At 44.2% G+C, this 15,000-nt stretch overlaps 1 protein-coding gene across 1 annotated transcript in view; it reads left to right on the top strand.

Annotated features, from left to right (window-relative positions):
- Positions 1–13,480: 13,480 nt before the first annotated feature.
- slc24a4a (solute carrier family 24 member 4a) overlaps positions 13,481–15,000 on the top strand; it is a gene marked incomplete at both ends in the record, with an annotated part of 41,814 nt that continues 40,294 nt past the window's right edge. Inside the window, one exon of the mRNA XM_080849712.1 lies at positions 13,481–13,643. Within this exon, the coding sequence (XP_080705838.1) occupies positions 13,481–13,643 (163 nt within the window). The remainder of the gene's footprint in view (positions 13,644–15,000) is intronic.

Below are 15,000 nucleotides of genomic sequence, written 5' to 3'. Positions count from 1 at the left end.
CACACAAACACACTCCACACTTTTTTCAGACAATGTAGAGCACTGGGAAGCACTTCTCCAGTTATGCATTGCCCCATGCCACCTAAGAGCGTCATTATTATTACATTATCCCCTGTAACACTTTGTAGGGTGTGTGTGTGAGAGAGAGAGAGAGAGTGTGTGTCCATGTTCATGCGTGGGTTCATGCGTCCTGTGTGAGCGTGTATGGTGAGAGCATGTCTTTTAGTGTGTGTGTGTGTGTGTGTTAGGTTGACGATGACGGTTACCGAAGTTTCTGTTTAGCAGACGACTGGTGTTTTTTTTTCACACTGATGATGGTGGTGTACTGTGCAGTTAAGTGTGAGCTCTTCACATGTATGTGTGTTAGCCATGGGTCTTGTGGGGACGAAACGTGTAATTTTTTTTTTTCTTTTTCAGTGCATCTTCCAAGTATTGTTGTAAATACTTGGGTGTCACTTGCCAAAACAAAATAAAACAAAAACACAAAAAAAGGTTGTAAAGAGGGGAAAAAAAGATTTAGATTTAATTTATTATTTTAATGACCTTTTTAATAATTTATTAACAAGCAAAACAAGTAAAAAAGAAATCATACCTGAACGTTCGACAGGAGCATGTAAAGTACCATCGATGCAGCTGAAATTGTGAAACTTTTTTTTTTTTTTAATTTTTTTTTGGTGGTGGTGTTCTGTCTCTGGAAAATGAGAGTGTGGAAGAAAAACACAAATGAGGGCGTGTACTGTATAAAAAAAAAAGACGACGAGTGCAAGAATACATGTTTCTCATTTCTGTCAGGTTCCTTCTTCATTTTGTCTGCCTAAATCCCACCCTTGCCCAGGCCACTATTGATTTGCGTTGTCTGAGCACAAGAAGCTGGAAAAAAAAGACAAGCCTGCACTTCAGGTCCCATTTTAAAGAACAATCCCACACACGAGCTTGGATAGGAATCCTTGTGTTTTCCTTCTTCTTTTTATCTTCATTTCTTATCCCCGTTTCTTGTTCTGTTTCTCTTGTATTTGGCAGAGAAGTCCTTATAGAGTCTGTATACTACTGGTGTTCTATGCTTATGTATAAAGAGAGACAGAGAGAACAAATATGTTGATATTGATAATATTGCAAAAAAAACAATATTTTTAAAAAGGATAGATGAAGATTCGACTCGGAATTCCTGTAGCACAGCAGATTTTTTTAATTCTCTTGTATTATTTTGTTTGTTTCTTTGCAGCACAATAAATAATTTGAAAATATCTTGTGTACTGTGGTTGTATTTTTTCTGGAAGTTATATACTATAGGTGAGCTGAAGAGCTTATTCAGTGCAGCACGTCCACACAGTGTCTTGGTAATAGTTGAAATAATAGTAGTAGTAGTAGTAGTAGAAGTAATAACCGTGTATAAACAGTAAAATAAAAGTCTTGATGCACTTATTACAGTGTAGTAATAGATAGTGTAGTATACAACGCAGCATGGATCACAACCCCAAAGTCAGGTATGTACTAGGTTAGGTCTTTCTACAAAATAGCTTTAAGGTCTTTCTTACAAAGCATAGGTCCTGGGTCTTTCAAAGCATAGGTTTTAGGTCAAGGTCAAGTATCCAGTCCACAGTCTTTGCCCTCATTTTCCAGGACTCAAATCTTCCAAGCTTACCTGTGTTCCCAGCAACCCCCACCTGTTGTGCCTGGAGCCCTTGTCTATGTACACATGATCACCACTTGGGGGAGACAAAGCTCTTTGCATTCTCTTTTTAGAGCGTGAGAACTTCAGTTTTGGTTGAAAACTAGCAGTTTAACTACTGAAAAGTTATGCAAAGACAAACAAGTTGGCACTGATACAAGGCTCGCTAGCATGCTAACTCAACCCTTTTGGTGATATATATTTTTTATATATCCTCAAGGTAGCTCTACCCGAACCACAGACTCTGCAGATAGTACATAGCCGAGACGAATAGTTGGAATGACAGACATGTTTATATCTCTTTCACATGACCATGAAAATTCATTTGAAGATGATACCAGTACTTGCTTACAAAGACACTCATACAGTCTCTTTAAACAGGGAAACATATAGGCCTCCATATTGTAGCTGACCTGGTTGTCTGCAGGAATAGAGTAAGTTAGAGAATGGATTTGTAAACGATATCACATACTGAGGACACCTGGGATGGATACTAACCCTTTAATGAGTCCCCACACATGGTAAATGGTGCTAAATGCACTGACATTTGATCTTGTCAGATACGGTTACACTGTATATGGGTTCTAACGCTCTAGCTCCCCTACATAACTGTTCATGTTTTTGTTGAAATGCTTTTCTAAATATCTTTGAAGTGTGCTCTGTGATATGACCTTTGGTGACCTTGTGACTGCAGTTGTGGCATTCAGGGTCCTGCCTTGGACCCCATATATACTACAAGGTCACTAACGTGCATTTAGAGGTACAGTATGACTTTGACTGACCTCATCACCCTGAATAGTGACCTCTGACACTCCGTCCAAAGCCTGAAGTTATCCCAGATAATGTCTGCAGTTACTTCTGATCACCATGGTAAATACCTCTGGGCAATATAGCCCTTTATTTTTCAATAGATGCATTAAAGAACTATGGCTGAAGGCACAAGTGGTCATCAATCCCCCAATGTGAAAGCTATGTAAGCTGTCCTTGCCAATGGATATTGCCCTATATTCCAAATCTTTTTCATCATTGCATTGCTTTGTAGAGGTTATTGACTTCAACAGGAAGATGAAGATAGACTAAATATGGCTGTAACAGAAACAAGTGCTTTGACACTTCTTCTAATTCGATCTGTGTTCATTCTCCCTGATTGCTGACACGGCCACCTTAGTGCCATGCAGTGTCGGTGATGGTGTGCTTGCTTTTGGAAATGAAAGGACACCAATCTGGTATTGTTGTCCAAAAAAAAACATTTCTGGGGAATTCTCCATCATTTCCACTGCCAAGTCGCAGCGAAATCGTGTGCTAACGCCAGGCTTGGCTTCAGGCACCAGAGTGCTATGGATCTTCCCCCGAGGCCTTTGTACAGGAGGGATTAGCACCCATGATGCCAGCACGCCTCCTGATCGTGACCTGCTTCCTGACAGCCAGAGGGGTTCCTTGAGGCGTCCTCAGCCCCAGCTCTTAACAGGCTTGTTACACCTCCACTCCACACAAGTGCACCGGTCGCTTTTAGAGATGCTACTTCCAAGTACACCGGCATTCTGGGATGACCTGGAATGACTGCACAGAGAGGGGGGGGGGGAGTCGTCGCTTTTAGAGATGCTACTTCCAAGTACCTGGGATGACCTGGAATGACTGCACAGAGGGGGGGGGGGGGGGGGGGGGGGGGGAGTTACCAACAGAGAGTCTTTGCTACACTAGACTGGTAGACAGACAGTGTTTGACAGACTTATTGTGCGGGTGAAGCTCACATGTTTACATTCAGTGGAACTTGGGTGCCTTGGGATTTCAAACTCTAACCTTAGCTTTAACATCTAGGGTGATCATATTTGAGTTTGAGAAAAAGAGGACACTTCGTTGTGGGAAGGGGGCGTGGTCAGTGGTGTAGTCCAGAGTATACCCACTTATTTTTCAGTCAGCATTGAGTATACCCACTTCTCAAAAAAGGGCGTTTATCCTGTGCTGTATGGGCTGCTTAAAAATAATTAAGAGTATACCCACTTCTCCAAGGACCACTACACCACTGGGTGTGGTAGTGTATAGCATACAGACGACCCAGCCCCCTCCCCCTGCGACGATTTTGCCGTCTTTTTTCACATGCAGGTGACCCCGCCTCCTCCCCTCACGATGAGGTTTTGCCATCTTTTCCACATGCAGATGTCATGTGCTGTTTTAAAGAATCCAACTAGTTGCACGGTTTACAACAGCACATGACATCTGTGTAGTGTGCTGCTGTAAACAATGCAACTTGTCACTACTTGCATGTTTTACAACAGCACATGACATCTGCATGTGGAAAAGATGCTAGTTACTAGTGGAAGCGGCCAGGTGCTCAGTGTTGCCAGATTGGAAATGGCGAAGTATCGTACCAAATGCTCAAAATGATCGTCTTTGGAGGATAATCATCGTGCATCTGGCAACACTGAGAGGGCGGTCGACCAATGACAGTCCTCTCTACAGTCAGAGCTCGCGCAAGAAGGTGGAACATAAGGGAGATACCCTTTCCAAAACTTGTAAGGGTCTAAAAACTAGCTTGTGAAAGACCCAGAGAAACACAAATATCCGACAAGGCAAAATCCCGGACAATTTTGGAATCCCTGCCGGACGAATTTTTTGTCCGGGTAAAAGAGGACGTCTGGTCACCCTCCCTACATCTTGATCTGAAAATAACAACCTTGGTACTCACACTTCACAGGCATGCCTTTGATTTTAATAATACACAGGATAAGATGTTCTAGTGTAAGAAGTCCTTAGAGAACTGTACAGACAGACCAGCTAACCTCACCCTACCAGCTTGTCTCAATACACAAAGAACATTTGAACTAGCGCTAATCTCATGTGGCGCAGCGTGTGCCTATGCGTCATCTGTCCTGGGGTCAAAGGGCATGACGTAGCACATGTGATAATGGGTGAGTGTGTTGGGAGACTTTTTCTTCAACTTTATTGTTATAGGCACAACAAGCAGCAGCGGTAAGAACAGTGCTGGTATTTTGTAAAAGTAGCCAACATTTGTAATGGCACCGCCCTTGTTTTTGTTTTATTGTTTTAGAATGAGCAATTGTAAAGAAATTAATTTGGTAAAATACTTTGAATTTCATCGTAAAGTGGTAATAACCATTTGTACATCAAATGTTTTGCATCAAATGTGATCATTTCATAACAATATGATAATTTGTGCCTGTCTGTGTTGTCTTCAAAATAAAAATAAAACAAAGATTAGTGACATCAGTATAAAAGTATGTGGATATGTTTATTAATAAAATGTTCCTGTTTAAACTTTATTGCTTCCTTCTCAGCAAGGTTGTTTTTTTCTACTCATTGTATTTAGCTTCATGTGTCCCAGTGACGTGATGTGTATTAAATAAATGCTTATATTTTCTGGCATAAAATCGACAGTTTTTTTTATTTCTAAGCTTTTGTGGTATTACAGTATGGCTGTAATAGCGGCTTAGACATACATACAGATGCTTCCGGCAAAGGGCATTATGTCTTTCCATGAAATACCAGTTTCCATGTATATGTTTGAATAATCTGTGCTGGAAAAGTCATTCAAGGTTCACAATCCAGTGTTCCCTGTAGCCTTATTTAGAATTTAACTGGAGTGACAGACAGACTGACTGTGTGTATACGTATACAATATACGTGTGTGTGTGTGTGTGTGTGTGTGTGTGTGCGTGGTGTGTGCATGCATGGGTGCATGCATTTGTGTGTGTGTGTGTGTGTGCCTTTGTATGTGTGTGTGTGTTTTGCACAATGCATCTGTGCGTCAGAGGCAAACAGCAAGCCAGTTCAAGCCTTCTGACCATTTTCATTTTCATAATTGACCAGGCATGCCAGAACCATCCATCAGCTAATCCTCTTACTTGGCCCCTAGTGCTGACTCCTGTCACTGGAGCCCCATGTTAATGTAACAAGCTGCTAAGCCTGGTCACCGCATGGACACCTGCCAAAGAACATACGCCCCCTACAGGCCAGTCCTGACCTAGCAAGGTAGGAGCCACAGTAGAAAGTTGTGAATGGTGTGAGGAGGGGGGGGGAATTTCACACCGCCTCAAGCGCTTTTTCTACAGCTCTTTTTCTCTCTCTCTTTGCCCCTCGTTTGTGTGTGTGTGTGTGTGTGTGTGTGTGTGTGTGTGTGTGTGTGTATGTTATTCTTCAGTTAAGGGGAGGGATACATCAAAACCTTTAGCGAACAAACCATATCAGTACCATACCACACCATAGCCAATGCCCTCAAGATGTGTCCTAAAGTTCTTGTCAGTAGCCTGGCTGGTATGGTAGGTATTGCTAGGTTGGTAGAGATCTTGAGTGGGTTTGAAGATGCGTGTGATGACTGCATGTGTTCAGGGCCAGCTCTGTGAAGGCCAGAGCGTACACACGGTGGAAAAGCAGTGAGAATCATTAATAACCTGTCGAGCGCAGACGCAGACGCAGACGCAGACGCAGACGCAGACGCAGACGCAGGTCCAGGTGCAGGCACAGGCCTTGACTCAACCCAGACTGTAGCCCAATCTGCATCGGGCTATTGTGGAACTTCTTTAATCAGCATGCCTTTGATTTAGGCTGGCTGATCTTGTCCTCCCAGTGTCTTTTTATCTTTCTTTCTTTCTTTCTTTCACCTGTTCTTTTCTGTGTTTCTCTTGTTTATTCGTCATTAATATTCATACCCTTTTACCCACACACACACACACACACACACACACACACACACACACACACACTCACACTCACACACCCTCACGGGCTTCTCAGCTGATCAGCATCCTGCTTGGGCTCAGTGCCTTGCACAATAAATCCCCATCAGCTGACGGAGCATGCTGAGACAAAGTCAGAGGCCGCAGTCTCAAGATCCACTTTCACCCCTTTATACACACACACACACACACTAACACACAGGCACGTAAAAACAAACACATTTAACACTTCTGAAAATCACCCCCTACCCCATACATGCACACACTTAGACATCGCTGCCTTTGGTCAACCCATGTAAGTATGCACACACAACCGTTTAATTTCTCAATGCCCTTACCCTTCACACTCACACTGATACACGCACACACACACACACACACACACATGCTCTGACTTATGTTACTTCCCTGTATGCAACTTTGAAAAAATTGTACTCTGTATGAGCAAAATTGACCTACGTACACCCAACGATGACTTCTTGAGGACAGTGACTCGACACACTCCCCTCTGATGAGACAGGGGTGGGTGGGGTCATCTCTAATGAGACAGGGGGTGGAGTCCTCTCTGATGAGTCAGTCAAAGCATTGACATGTGCTCAGTCTGTGTCTCGACTTACACTTGGCTGCCTTACTCACAAATGCACAAGCACATGATATAGTATAGATATATTATACAGTGAATATCACTATATATACGTATATCAGTGAAAAACACACTTCACCCAACGCAGTACAGGTTCTGTTACCATAGAAACCCTTTGATCCACAGACACACACACACTCACACACACATAAACACACACACACACACACACACACACACAAACACACACCCCTACACACACACACACACACACACACACATCTACACACACACACACCCACACACACACTCTTCTTTCTCTGTACCCTTCTCTCTCTCACACACACACACACTAACACACACACACGCACACACACACTCAGTCAGCCTTCTCTCTCACACACTCATGGAGAATGCTAAGCATTCACATAATCAGTATCTGGAGGTCAGCACCTCCAGCCTTTCTGCCCAGTGACTTATGCTCCCACTCCATGCAGGCGTTCCCACTCCAGGCAGCACCTCCAGCCTTTCCTCTGCCCAGTGACTGTGCTCCCACTACAGGCTGGCGTTCCCACTCCAGGCAGCACCTCCAGCCTTTCCTCTGCCCAGTGACTGTGCTCCCACTACAGGCTGGCGTTCCCACTCGTGGGAGGCATTCCCACTCCAGGCTGGCGTTCCCACTCCAGGCAGCACCTCCAGCCTTTCCTCTGCCCAGTGACTGTGCTCCCACTCCATGCAGGCGTTCCCACTCGTGGGAGGCATTCCCACTCCAGGCTGGCGTTCCCACTCCAGGCAGCACCTCCAGCCTTTCCTCTGCCCAGTGACTGTGCTCCCACTCCATGCAGGCGTTCCCACTCGTGGGAGGCATTCCCACTCCAGGCTGGCGTTCCCACTCCAGGCAGCACCTCCAGCCTTTCCTCTGCCCAGTGACTGTGCTCCCACTCCATGCAGGCGTTCCCACTCGTGGGAGGCATTCCCACTCCAGGCTGGCGTTCCCACATGCAGCTCTGATCCCAGCAGGAGTTCAGCTGGAGCCAGACCTCACAGAACTAACCCCAATCCTTCCTCTCGGAGATCAGTGGAACCGAGTTTGTCTTTAGTTCATGGGTCTGCCTACACCCCACAGTTATTATGACCCCAAGGGAGGGTTCTTCTTGGACTGGCTGAGAGTCCAATGACTAAACAAGAAGGATGTTTCCTAAGTGTGCTGTTCAAGCCTTCATTTATTTAGGTGTGGGCTTTTTGGGGATTTCATTCTTTATTCTTTGGTTACTCTACCTTCTGAGCATCAAAGTAAATGTGTCTGAACATGATAGATTACGTCTTCAGTGCGTTCTGAGACATGATCAATCTGTGTGTGTGTGTGTGTGTGTGTGTGTGTGTGTGTGTGTGTGTGTGTGTGTGTGTGTGTGTGTGTGTGTGTGTTTTACCCTGGGTTTGATTCACTGACCAAAACATGTGTCACCATCACAGTCAAGGCTACTCTCTCATGCCATTTCTGATTCATTGCAGAGACCGTGACCGTTTTTACAAAGTTCAGATTCATTCTATCTCGCTGAACTACTCTGCTATTGTCAATAGACACCACCATCTTGGCATGGCCACTCACTTTACAGCCTCTTCCATCATGTAACAAACCTTTCAAAGCCACTATATCAGCATTGGTGTGTGGTTGTTCAATGATAAGGCCCCTGTTGAGTGTTTTACAATGAGGTCTCCAGCATCTCTGTGCTGTTGTGCCTCCTCCATCGCACATACGTCACGTTTGCAACCCATTCTCTTGCCTGTGTGAAGGTAAAGACGGGGAATAGATGACTACTGAGGGAGATGTCGTCTCGTGCTATGTCTGCTTAAGGAGACATCACGGGAAGGACATTGCGTGGAGCTCCAATATAACTGTCACAATGCATGTCTGTCATTTTGACACATTATGCTTTATAGGAGGAGGTCAGGCAGCATGCCGCTACCAAGGCAATCACCTTGAGAATGAACGGCGTCCGCCCTACTGTGTGAGAGAGATTAAATTCTGCCTTCCTCAATATCCACCCTCACCTTTGACTCGCTACTGCAATCATTCAACAGGATGTTTCATTTCATGGTGCCTTGCCAGATGGTTTTGTTGCCAAGTGTGTTTGGAGACAGATGGTTTTCCTCGGAATTACCCATACTGTATTTCTTCCGTTAGGTCCCATTCCTCCATACTCTACGTCAAGTGTGTTTACCATGGTGAAAACATCTTACATTTTAACACATAGTATGTTGAGTATATCCAGGTATGAACCTCTGATGGTAAAAACATCTTAAATTATAACAAGTTTTTTAAAGCTGAAAGTGTGTGACAAAAAGCTTAACTTATGAAAGCCCTTTTAAAACTCAGTTTTGCAGACAAGGCCATTTGGTGCAGTGTAGAAAGTAATCCAGGACTGAGGAGAAGGGCCAATTAACCTATTCATGCACATCTGAGTCTCCTGGTTATTCATTATCCTCTTACTAAATTCACTATTTGAATTTGCATAGGCCCTGCTTAGACCATTCTGCTTAGTGTAAGTAGGATTGTTTTGTGCTGACGGGTCAAAATGGGTTTATAAGCCACAGTTTGTGCTCCACTGTCTGGGTCATTTCTGCTAGCCGTGCCACTGGCTGATATACTTGTGCCTATGAAATTTATCTCAAACATCTAACATAACATAACATAACATAACATAACATAACATAACATAACATAACATAACATAACATAACATAACATAACATAACATAACATAACATAACATAACATAACATAACATAACATAACATAACATAACATAACATAACATAACATAACATAACATAACATACAATAACAATAACAATAACAATAAGCACTAAACATAAGATATCCTTGTCTTCTTTGTGCTTGTCCTCCTCTGGTGACCCTCCTGATGTCTTTTTATGACATGTCTGCAGTGTCACAAGGTGTGCCCATTGACTTCAGATGACAATGCCTCTGGTTAATTCTATTGATTGCATATGTTTACTAAATTATGTTTACACATTTAAAAATGTGTGAATAATGTTTACAGTAACAAGAATACATCTTAAGTGATAAAAAAAGTTATATCTTGGCCAGATTGTCAGATCAGTCTTTATCTGGCCTTTTCAATCACAACTCACTCTAGCATCCCAATATGTTGAGAAAGGTATACATTTAAATAGCCAAATCCAATATTATAAATATAACGTAAACTCTACAGGGAACCTCATCTCTTCTCGTGGTAATACATATCTTAACAGCCTTAATCCTCATGTCAGAGCCGGAAGACTTGCCGGGCCAACTCTGGGATAGATGCTGAGAAGCAAACAAGGAGCTGAGGGGAAGTGTGGTTGCGAGAGGGGCTGAGAGTCACAGGATCAGGGACGTGCACAGAAATTTTGAAGGGCAGTTGCTCTGCCCCGGAAAAAAGGGGCAACACGTTCCTTTTTCTCACCGCCGCTGCCACGCCCCCGTCCCCTGAACGCAAATTTTGCCAATATAATTTTAAACTCTCACTAACCGCCACTGCCACGCCCCTGTCCCCTGATTGCAAATATATATTTCCTTCAAAGGGGCAATTCAGTCGAGGATGGCAAACAGGCAGTTGCCAAAGCAACCTTAGCCCCCTCCTGTGCACGTCCCTGCACAGGAAGATTACATTTAGATGTGTGTGATTACATTTGGAAGTGTGTGATTACATTTGGAAGTGTGTGATTACATGTGGATGTGTGTGATTACATTTGGATGTGTGTGATTACATTTGGATGTGTGTGATTACATTTAGATGTGTTTGATTACATTTGGATGTGTGTGATTACATTGGGATGTGTGTGATTCAATTTGGATGTGTGTGATTACATTTGGATGTGTGTGATTACATTTGGATGTGTGTGATTACATTTGGATGTGTGTGATTACATTTGGATGTGTGCGATTGTGAGCCACCTGTAAGAACGTCAGCAAGAGTCTGAGAATGTCAAAACCTAAACGGAGAGGCATTCTTGACCTTTGGCCCAAAAATGTCCTGACGCCTAGATGTCCCAAACGGTTGGCTCTACGTTAGCATCTGCCTTGCAAGGTTCAGGGTGATTCCATACCGGTGATAGCTTGTTCAGTCATTTTCAACCCATAAAATGCAAAATGTGTTTCATTACATTTCAGTCATATTACATTTTAGGGGTGTACTCACACTTTAACTTTAAAAAGAGTCTTTGCGCTGCTCTGTCAGGGTAGTGATCACGTGACAGAAGAAGAATGACTTTGGAGACGGGGGGGGATGGTTCATTCCAGAATGACGGTATTATTTTTTAATGAAACTGAATGATAATGAGACACTTGCATCTATAATGCATAGTCAATGCACTCTAAACACCCCCTGATGCATCCAACATTCATTATAGCAAACCATTTCATGACTTGCAACTAGTCATTAATCCTCCAAATCAGGTGTTAATAAATGATTGGAGGCTATATTTAGGGGTAAGCGGCATTACAAATATTTAATGGTGTTGCTTCTAAAAGCCAAAACATCTTGCAGATTCTCCCAGTAATGAATAATCAGTCACAGCACATTGTGGTACATAATGAAATGCACAGAAACCAGCACATAAACTCCTCATTCAGCAATGCCACGCAGTCATAGTGATTATCTCAACAGTGTTTCAGATGTTTCCTCTTCTACTAATGGCTATGTGTCTGTGCTGGGATGGCCGTGTCCCCATTGGTGTAGTGGTCCCTGGAGAACTGGGTATACTCTTAATTGTTTTAAGCAGCCCATACAGCACAGGATAAACTCCCTTTGAGAAGTGGGTATACGCAATGCTGACTGAAAAATAAGTGGGTATTCTCCGTATACCTGCGTATACCCTGGACTACACCACTGCGTGTCCCCCATTTCCTCACTTCTCATGTGTACCCCTGGCCCTCACAAACCACCACTCAGTGACTGACTGTGAGTGAAATATCCCATGCATTAATAAGCTGCAGCACCGTTCCCTACTGGCGCCCAGCATTGTCTTCATGGGATAAATCTCAGCGTGGGCATTCCTGTTTCTTTCTGCCCACCAGGACCTGTGGTGATTACTGCTTAGAGAGGGGGAGAGAGGGAGAGAGAAATAGAGAGAGAGAGAGAGAGAGAAAAATAGAGAGAGAGAAAGAGAGAGAAAGAGAGAGGGGGGACCCAGAACCTGTGATAATTACTGCTCAGATAGCTGGGGAGAGCAGTCAGCTGAGGGCAGAGCCCTGGCCCAGAGCAAAGCCTTAGGGAGGGAGCACATGACCACAGAGAAAGAGAGCGAGGGGGGGGGGGGGCTACATTTGCAATGGCATGGGAGTGCCAATACAGACTTGTAAGATTTGAATAAAGAAACGCTTTGAAGTCTATATTTAGACGACTCAATCCATTTGAAGAGGATTGCAGCATTCGGAGAAACAATTGTTCAAGTCTCCGGGGAGAGTGAAGTTATTAATGTGTTTTCTTAGATGTCCATCCATGGTATGAACTGGACTTGAAAGCCCTTTAGCTTATCCTACACACTAAGTATTGAGTGAACAAACAATCCTACCAATTGTTCTCAAATTGTTATTTGTGTTGTAATTTGAATTTTAAATGGAAGATAGCGACTGCGAGCTGTCTGTCTCTAATTGTAAAACATTTTTGCAATAGCCTACAGTAGATGTCCAACCTCTCACACGCGTGTTTAAATTGTTTTCACAGATGACACGCCCCATTTTTACGCAGCCCAGCTCGCAAGACAGGACCGGTGGTACCCGCTAATGGCAACAGCACCAGCGCGAAAGACTGTTTGCTGTCAAGAATCACGTGTCCAGGCGTAACACTCACTCACATGGAGAAGTTGCTACGGCATGTGGCAGTCGGAGTACATCTGTCCGAATGTAGCCTACAGCACTCTATTGTGTTTTAAAATAATGTTTTACCAATCAGAGCTTTAATGTCAATTCGGCTGAGCACAAACAGCCACGATGCACGTCACTATCAGAATGGAAACACGTGTGGGCAGGTGCAACACTTCATTTCTGTGAAGGAATCTCTTCTGGCTGGGCAGAGGGTAGTCAAATGGGGACAGACCACGGGGCTGTAGGCTGTTTGTGTACAACACACACACAGAGAACTGAGGGAAAGCTATTCAGTATATCCTTTGGAACAAATACACCAGATACCATATGCAGTGATTGATATTTCAGACGTTTGAAAGAAAGACACGTCGAGGTTTGCTTGACGCGGGACAGCAGTTTTCACCGACGGCGTTCATAAACCCCAACATCTTAAACGACGTTTCGGCGGCACCTGAGACTGAAAGCACACAAATGCGAGCTGCAAGCCTGGCCGCAACACTCGGAATTTAACTATACGTTCCGACCCGTGGAATGAGGACCGCACACGGAGGTAGGGCTGTGTGAACACCGAATTCGGACGATCCTGACAGTCCCTATCATCTGCGGCTCAGGCGGGACGAGAACCACACCGAAAACGTTAACCGTCGCCTGAGCATCCGACCATGGATCCAGTGGCGGACGCGAGCGGCACCATGTCGAAAAAGACGATGATTGCCAAAATCTTCAAAGTTCGAAAGAGAAGAGAAATGCTTTTGGTACAAGTCAGTTTCATCTGCAGTACTCTCCTCTTGGCGTGGTGTATGTCTGCGGTCCTAACAAAAACAGGTGAGTTTCGAAGAGATTAGAGAAGCCAGAATGGTTTATTATAGGTAATATATTTAGTGAGGAACCACACCACGGAGGATACGTCCCGTAAACAGTAGTAGTTTGGTAAGGGTAAGCAATGGGCTAATGCCACGATAAAGCGCAATCTGACACGCACTGGTATGAGTGAGTGATTATCTAAACCTAATGATATTTTACTAGCTACGTGCGTGTTTTAGGATTGACACTTTTAGGCTTGACACTTCGTTCGTGTTACGTTGCACACAGGACATTGTCAGTCCCATTGTAGCCTTATTTAGAAGATGATGAGAGATGTCATTTTATTTGTGAAGCGCGCTCCCAACGTTTAATTATTTATTTACTATTTTACCCATCTTGGCAAATTCATTGGACAGAGCGGGGGATTTTCCACAAAACGATTACACAAGACTTGAGCGCCGACAATACCAGTGCAGAGGCTTCGACGCATATACCCCGCTACATTGAATTTGCCTCTCGCCTCGGACACCTGCTGTAGGCTTGAAGGAAAGAGGGTTGGTCTCAGCTCTCGTGGGGATGGCAGGGTATCTCCCCTTCCTCGTATTGTGCACGTCTCCAGCATGTGCCCGACTACATCTACATTTTAGTGTGCCGCAGTGTGAAAAGATTGCTCTCTCCGTTGCGATGAGCTGACAATCAGGCATTATACAATAGGCGTTCGTTCCGCTTGATCCTCATGCCCTCTCCTACGTGATTATCTGATTTCGCGTTACGCGGCGCCCACCGTAGATGGCCTGCATGGGGAATTGTTGCGGAGCGGAGTCACAGGATGGGGAGCTGAGGTTTGCAAGATCTCAGATCAGAGGCGGCTTACTCACCACCACCACTGATGGAATGTGAACTCTCTCTCCCTCTCTCTCTCTCTCTCGCTCTCCGTGACAACACTTGATCCGTTCACACAACACTTAAAAAACCGGACCGTAGGAGTGAATGTGTGATGTCCCCATGGTACAGTAGGGCCTGAGTGTCGATGCCAGTCTTAATGAGTATTATGCTTAATGCACGATCGTCACATCAGGAACAGTGTGTGAGGCTCGCGATAAGACTCCATAGATACAGATTTTTCAAGTAATTAAAAAACAGACCCCCCCCCCCCCCCCCCCCCCCCCTGTATCCAATGACAAATAGTCTTTATTATCCACTTAAAACATCTGAACACCTGAGTAATTCTTGACAATATCAGGGTAGGTATTACATGTAGATAAATAAATATATGTTTGTGTTTTAACTGACCCAAGTGGACCAGTGGGTTCTAGCTGGCAGTGTACTGCACCCTGACATCAAGATATCCAGGTAGAGGCTTCCCCATAAAAAGACC

The sequence above is a fragment of the Sprattus sprattus genome (assembly GCF_963457725.1).
Source record: "Sprattus sprattus genome assembly, chromosome: 13".
Taxonomy (NCBI): Eukaryota; Metazoa; Chordata; class Actinopteri; order Clupeiformes; family Clupeidae; genus Sprattus; species Sprattus sprattus.
Note: the sequence above shows the minus strand (reverse complement) of the source record. Positions and strands in the feature narration are given on the sequence as shown.